The sequence below is a fragment of the Gadus morhua genome, chromosome 5 (genome assembly GCF_902167405.1).
Source record: "Gadus morhua chromosome 5, gadMor3.0, whole genome shotgun sequence".
Lineage (NCBI taxonomy): Eukaryota > Metazoa > Chordata > Actinopteri > Gadiformes > Gadidae > Gadus > Gadus morhua.
The window spans coordinates 2,037,480-2,045,398 of record NC_044052.1 but is presented as its reverse complement, the minus strand read 5'-3'; the positions used below and the strand labels follow the sequence as shown (position 1 = coordinate 2,045,398).

Sequence of the window (7,919 nt, the reverse complement as noted above, 5' to 3'; positions counted from 1 at the left end):
AACTGAAAATAAACATAGCTAAATAACTTCAGTCAGTGAGGGCAAAAATAGGCCCAATGATAGGCCCAGATTTTTTCTATTTACTTTTACAAATCAATAGTAGGCCTGATTTGACTAATATGCTTTGCATCCTTTCCTTCTCAAATTACGGTGTTGCCACTGGTGGCTTTGTATACATTTTATTCACATAACTCCCTCCCTGCTATTTTGTAGTTCACCAAAACACCCTGAAACAACTTGAGTCTCACATTCTTATGCCACCATACACCAACAGTGCAAGCAAGCCAATGGCAAGCAAGCCAATGGCAACCAAGCGCGCAGTCCTTCCTCCCTCACTTTAAAAACCACCAGCCGCCACTGATGTGTGTGTATATATATATGTGTATATATATGTATATTATGTATTTCTACCAAAATAAATGAAATAAGACACTGGTTTGTCAATTCGAAAGAATAACAAGTTTCACAACATCGATCAACATGTCATCAAGGGGGGAAATGGGTCATGGTGTTACGACCCGAGGTTGGGGGAACCCAAACACATGACAACAGACGAGGGTTGTAAAGTTCAAATGTTTATTTAATGAGTAAATTATTTGAAGTGAGCAGCGGCTGGTTGATGCAGGAGGCCACCCGTGGCGCCCCGATGGTATTAGGCTATTCTCCTTCCAGCAAACCGATGTATGAACAGGAACTTTGGCCACCCTGGGTTGGTGTACAAACGATTGTTGAAAGACTGCACCGCGATAGTGAGGGGATCTCAACAAGAACAGAGAGTTAGAAAACGACAATCTGGAATACTTGGGGGAAAATAACATAGAAACCGGGAACGCTACCAACCTAGTTAGACAGTTTGACGATCTGGCGATAAAAGATTGAGAAGCCGGAGTAGATAAGCAGGAAGCGTTTATTAGGGTGATCCACAGTTGTGTATGGTTGAGTCTGAGAATATAAAAACGAGGCACTGATAACTTTGTAAGTGTACTCGTAAATGTCTCGTTTTATATGTTAAGACCCTTATTATACTACCAAAGAAGTGTAGGGCTACTTCTAGCCTTGTAAGCGTTTTAACCCTCATAGGGTGTTCGTTTTTTTGTTACACAGGAGGTGCTGCTGGGTCTGGTGGACCCATTGCCTTTTAATTCAACATAATCAAACTTTTTTTTTAAATACTCACCAGATGGTTACTTCATCCCAATTGCAAGTAATATAAACAACACATATGTTCAATTTGTTCACCTTACCTTTGTTAAATCACATTCATGAATAGAGGTGCCACTCGTTTTTGTTTATTTTTGTAAAATGTAACAAAATAAGGAAATGCATCATAAAACAGGCATAACAGGGAAATAATCAACCCCATTAGAAATTGAAACATACTCAATAACATCTGTCTGAACAACACATTAAAGCCTTTGAACACGGCCATTATACGTATATCTCACTGTGTGTGTATTGTATTTTTTGCACTGGTTGCATGTATATTGTGTTTTTCTGTCCATCATCGGTCCACACACTTCACAGCGTTTCTTTTTGGCTGACGGGCTGGTCCTACGGCTGCTCACGGGTTGGTACTGGGGCTGGCTGCTTGCGGGTTGTTCCTGGGGCTGGCTGCATGCGGGTTGGTCCTGGTCCTGGCTGCTTGCGGGTTGTTCCTGGGGCTGGCTGCTTGCGGGTTGGTCCTGGGGCTGGCTGCTCACGGGATGGCCCTGGGTTGGCTGCTCGCAGGCTTATCCTGGCTGCTGAAGGGTTAGTCCTGAGGCTCTTTTACGTTTCGGAGCTGGCTGATGCTCAACCTCCTCTTCAAACTCAGTGTCAGACTCAGAATTTTCAGAAATGTTATCCTCACTTTCTGAAACTATTTCCTCTGCATCACCATCAAAACCCTCTGTCTCTTCAAATAGCAACTGTAAGGCAGTCTGAACAGAGAATCTCTTTGCCATTTTGATCAGTTGTGGTATGGAACCACGCTGACAGAGCTTTTTTATAGTGTCAGGTCCCCAAGCTTGGTTCCCGCAAGACAGAGGGCGAAATGTGTGGGAATATGGGTGTAGATAGTGTTGGGTGCTCCAATGTTGCAACCTTGTGCGGGAACAGTGGGTGCACACTGGGTGCTCACACCAAGGGCCCATTCACCTGCTTTACTCTCTCCTCTCTCACACACACACACACACACACGCACACACACACGCACGCGCGCGCGCAGAGGAGGAGGAGGAAGGGAAAATGAGGGTGCACAGAACCAACTAGCTCCGGATCCACTGGACCCGAACACCCTGTGTGTAATATAAATGTGATGGGGTATACAGGGGGGGGTCCTTGAAAATGTTTTCTGATTCATGTTCCTCACAGAAAATAAGCCAAAGCCAATGAATCTTAGTTCAAAAAAATAATTATTTGTATCACTTTTATTAAGCTAAAAACTGAAAACGGGTCCCCCAGACCCGAACACCTTATAAGGGAATAGCGATTTAGCTTTTACCATGAGCCATGCCCCTATCGTTCAAAGTTTATAGCGTTTTGGTAGAATCGGCTGAAAACAGTCAATTTAAGAATGCGTCTATGTGCTCTCCCAAACTAACACCCAACTCGTTATCATATCAAATATATCCCAAATCCATTTTACACCGTATTTCACCTTTAAGTCCTACAGCAGGGAGCATCAGAAAATAGTGGAAACATACGGCCAAATGTGAATGTATTACCATTTCATGCAATACATGGTTGAAGCTCGGACATGAATGATTCCTGATAGAAGTGGTAATTGATCCCATAGATCCTATCGGTGTCGCAACCAACAGCCAGTTCATAACATTCATAATAGGCCTACTACTAATACGAGGGCTTACATCGCTAGACTATGGTCTTTTTTCATGGGCTAACCTCATTCAGATATAGATAGAGACTTGCAGACATTTATTTACATGGAAAGAGATTGTACTTAAAATAAGATACATGTTTTAAACAGTACTTGCATTACTTGGAGGGAAATATATGATTCCGATATAATAACTTATATGAAATAATTTTCAAGAACATATGAAACTTAATTTAATTCAGTGATAAGACTATAAATTCAAACCAAATTAAAAAATTGAGAAATCGCTTTCACATAAATTAGAGAGAAAGTGATCATGAAAAACATGTATTTTAACAAGCCTAGCTTTGTTACCTGTCTATACATTCTGGGGGTGGATCACTCCAGCCGCTTTCATTGCATTCAAGTTTGTCTGTTCCCTTTAATCTGAAACCATGGTAACAGATATAGTGTGCAACCAACTTGCCTGAGGATGAAAACAACAAAAAATCCCCGTTTTTTATGTCTGCTGGCGAATCACAAATGTCTGAAATTAGAGCAAAACGTTATTTCATGGGTTTACATAATTGTCTTCTTATATAGTATAATAATGTTCAACAACCCACATCCCTCCACCTAATGCTACCAATTCTAACCTGTTTTCTTCTTTTCTCTCCAAGCTTCCAGGTTGATGTTTGGAATATGATTGCATGGCAGAAAACCATTTGGGTATTTCCCGTACTTAAATGCATCCAGTGGAATTTCAGTCACTTTGCTGTTGTCACAGATTATACGTGAAAGCGACGATTTTGAAAGCTCGGATATTTGGTGCTTGGTGAATGTACCTTGAGCCTCCCACCAAAACCTTAAGAATATGCAAATATGACATGGTAGGCTATGGGAATAAACCATTGATTATATTGAAGGTGTACTTCACAATGACCCTGCTCTATAAATATATTACCTGGTGCAAACTTTTCCAAAAAAAATAATTCTCAGTAAACATTTCAACCTGGTCCCACAGGAATCCGTGAAATTACTATGGACGCTGAACTCAAAATACGTAATCCTCACAGGAACACGCCAATTTCCGTGATATGGCCACAGATTTTGCTCCAATGCAAGTTGATTACACTCATATTCCGTGGCACACACACAGATCCCCGTTTCAATGAACGAGTATTTAACTCAAAATCCGTGGTGGCCTCACGGAATCACTTAAATTGTCTGTGATATGCCATGGGTATCGCAGTGTACTTTTTCTACGGGGAATGTAGTTCAGGTATGACTATATTTAAATATTTATAATATAAAAAACTAGCTTAGGCCTACAGCAAATCATACATTGGACATATGGGGCCCTATCTTGCATCCGGCGCAAGTGACTTAGTCACTGGCGCATGTGTCGTTGCTAGTTTACAACTGGCGCAGAGCGCTCTTTTGCCACCTGCGCCACTCGCCGGTAAATTAGGGAATGATCTTGCGCCCCAAGGGGCGGTTCGGCGGAAGGAGGAGGCGTGTTTTGGTGCAAACGGTATTTTGCCGTCTCTGAATACCATTGCGCTACTGACCAGGAAATACCTGGTTTAAAGTCAGTGGCGCGTTGTTCAGATGCTATTTTAAGGGCGCAAGCATACATGCGCATGCGATGCATACGGATTGCTTGTGCACCTCGCGCATACACTTTGCTTCTCTCATCTACCTAGCCGCACATTCTTGGTAAATTATTTGGGAAAGAACAGCTGATGCAGCGGTAATAAGTTGTAGGCTACTTTTTAATCAATGCATCTGCAAACACCGTACAGCAAACACATATTTTCTTGACACAGACATCGTGTAGGCCTACATGCCCATAACTTTTAGGATTGATGAGTAGGCCTATTTGATCGTGAAAAACATTGTTTTACCGCGAGTGAGTGTTAAAAATAATTAATGAATGCGGGCGCGCGTGTGTGCTCTGTTTAAACACACGCAAACTAAACACTCTCATCATCATCTCATCTGAAACCCCCTTATTCCATGTGTGAATTAGGCCATATTATTTGGCAATAAACTAAGCCATTTGCAGTTTGAAATTCATGTGCATCTGTCTCATCGGAGACTGCAGACGCTCTGTCAAAATATCAACTCGTCCGATTCAAATGCGCTCATGGCTCTTAAAGGGGATGGGAGCTGGCACTCTCATTGGTTTGTTGCACGTTACGCCCAAACCACACCTACGGGTAATTAGGCTGAGACAGACCAACCCTTTTGACGCTTGCGCCGCGGCGCAAGCGTCATTTATCCGCCTGTAAAATAGCGATAGCGCCGTAGAACCGCCCACAAAGCTACTTGCGCTTTGCGCTTTCCCACTTGCGTTTCAGACCGTTAAAATAGGGCCCATGGAGTTAGACTATTATGTGTATAAGGTTATAGGCCGAATTCGGTAAAAATGCTGCCTCTGTTGGCCCAACTAGATCGTCTCGTTGTCTCGTTATACGCTTTATAAGTTAATTATATTTAAATTATTGTAACCATGTAGCATTTATTTTCTTGGCGTTATCATTACATCCTTTCACATCGATATAAATTATTGTTATAACGAGATCTGTATCTGACCATTGACCATCCTCTCGGAAATGAATTAAATTCATATTGACGGTATGGCACTACATCCCTATTCTCGCCAGCCCTTCTTGAATTTATAATAAATAAATATGTAGGCCTATGTATGCAAATAGGCAGGGACGGCTGGTATGAATGGGCTAACGCCTCGTGCCCACTACCTCCGTCCGTTGACTGATCCCCATTGGCTTTGAATGGGGACGGCTGCGCAATGAATTGTGGATCCGTGCGCTGAAGGCTCCGTCAAAAAGTTGAAAAATGGTCAACTTTTTCGGCAGCAACGGATCCGTCATCCAATAAGAACACGTATGCAAATGTAAGCACTGTGACACTACTCGGGCTGACGCCTCATGCCCACTGCACCGTCAGTCAAAGGAAGTGGGAAGGCGTGGCTGACGGATGGAGGAGTAGTCTTTGCAGAGGCATCCATCAGCCAATCAAATCGCTTCCCGCTAACGACAACAAAGCCGGGTTCTTCCCGCTTCTTCCTGCTTGTTGCGTTGTCATTGCAAGATGATCCGCTTTCCCGGATCATCTTGCAATGGTTTAGCTCGAAATGTTCAATTTCAGCTCAGTGAAGCACTTTAAACACCTTTTATTTATAATTGTGCTTCAAATAAAGACACACATTTCTTTACACCTTATTCTTGTTTAAAAATCATTCACATTACATGAAAGTTATGAACAGAGATGACCTCATGGCGTCTGGAGCACTGTGAAGTATTGATAAATGTAATGCATTCGTTAGCCCACCCACCCAAAATCACCACCAGCCGTCAAATAGGTATAGGCCTATACATACCTATTTATTTATATATATGTATTTATTTATTTCATACGGAGACCACCAGACCTCCTCGTAGCAACAAAATAAATAAATATATAAGGCTATGTATAAATATTAGAGCTGTCAGTTAAACGCGTTATTAACGGCGTTAACGCAAACCAAATTTAACGGCGTTAAATTTTTTATCGCGCGATTAACGCAATTATTTTATAAAAAAAAAAAAAAAAAAAAAAAAAATTCTTTGGCTCAAAACAAAGAAGCAGTAGCCTGACTGCTATGTTCAAATGACATTTGTTCAAAGCAGTCGTTTATTTGCACTATAGGCTCTTTTTTTGTATCGTCCTGTTTTGATCAGTGTATATGCCAATGTTGTTATCAATAAAAAATCATTTGCACAAGGCAAGCCGATGCACTTCACCATGTTGATAAGAGAATTAAAATGAGAAGAATTATGGGACAAAAAAATCAAGGGATATTTAGCATAGAAAAATGATTTGCGATTAATCGCGATTAATTAGAGTTAACTATGACATTAATGCGATTAATCACGATTAAATATTTTAATCGCTTGACAGCTCTAATAAATATGTATGTGTGTGTACATATATGCATATATATATATATATACACATATATGTACATATTTATATATATCTGCACATATATATATACATATTTATCTATGCATAAATACACATACATAATTATAGATATATATTTATTTCGTTATATATAGGCCTAGATGTTTATTTATTATATACGGAGACCACCAGACCTCCTCAAAGCAACAAAAATGGTCTAATCAAGATGGGTGCATGGGCGAGAACAGGGATATAGTGCCATACCGTCAATATGAATTTCATTCATATATGTATAGGCTATGGTCATTTCACGGATCCCTGTGAGACCAGGTTGACTCGGAAATTTAAGTGATTCCGTGAGGCCACCAGGGATTTTGAGTTAAGCGCCCGTGGTCGACTCATTCATTGAAACGGGGATCTGTGTGTGTGCCCCGGGATATGAGTGTCATCAACTTGCATTGGAGCAAAATCCGTGGCCATATCAGGGAAATTGGCGTGTTTCCGTGAGGATTCCACAGATTTTGAGTTAAACGTCTGCGGTAATTTCACGGATTCCTGTGAGACCAGGTTGAAACATTTCATTCATTATTTTTAATATTGTTTAATTAAGAGCATCATAGTGTAGGTGCAGCTCAATCTGACCCCGTCTTTCTTACAATTCCAGCCGGCTTGCTAAAGATTCGTTCAATAACGTTTGATTTTATCACGGCTAGTATTTAGATGGAGATTTTAAACGCCAATAAAAAATATTTGTGAAGAGACCAAAGAAAACTGGCTTTTCAAAACATTACTTAAGTGCATGGTGCAATTAAGTAAATATCATAGACAACTGAGGGTTTTACAGAGTGAGGCTGATCCCATATTCTTTGTATCCATCTATAACACTTTCATTCCATGCAGATCGCTTCAAAAATAATCACATCGGTGAGCTATATGGCATTCAAGGTTCTGGTATACTTTCTTATGGTGTCAAAACATTGCTGGAGACATCATTTGCGTACCCTTGTATAGAAGTTTAATTAAAGTTAAACTTTTTAGTTAAATGTAAAGCTCAATCAAATAGTGTGCTTACCGATCTCCATCTCGAATTGATTTCATTTGCTTGGCAATCAAGCAAGAAAACAGAGGGCCATTTCTGGAGTCTTTCAAG

General features: G+C 40.7%; 1 protein-coding gene across 1 annotated transcript in view; it reads right to left on the bottom strand.

The window, feature by feature from the left end:
• Positions 1 to 3,168: 3,168 nt before the first annotated feature.
• tpo (thyroid peroxidase) overlaps positions 3,169 to 7,919 on the bottom strand; it is a 12,636-nt gene continuing 7,885 nt past the window's right edge. The window contains exons 10-12 of the mRNA XM_030357099.1: positions 7,842 to 7,919; positions 3,454 to 3,662; positions 3,169 to 3,344 (exon numbers count right to left, since the gene is read on the bottom strand). The exon at positions 7,842 to 7,919 is cut by the window's right edge and continues 160 nt beyond it. Coding sequence (XP_030212959.1) covers positions 3,169 to 3,344; positions 3,454 to 3,662; positions 7,842 to 7,919 — 463 coding nt within the window. The remainder of the gene's footprint in view (positions 3,345 to 3,453; positions 3,663 to 7,841) is intronic.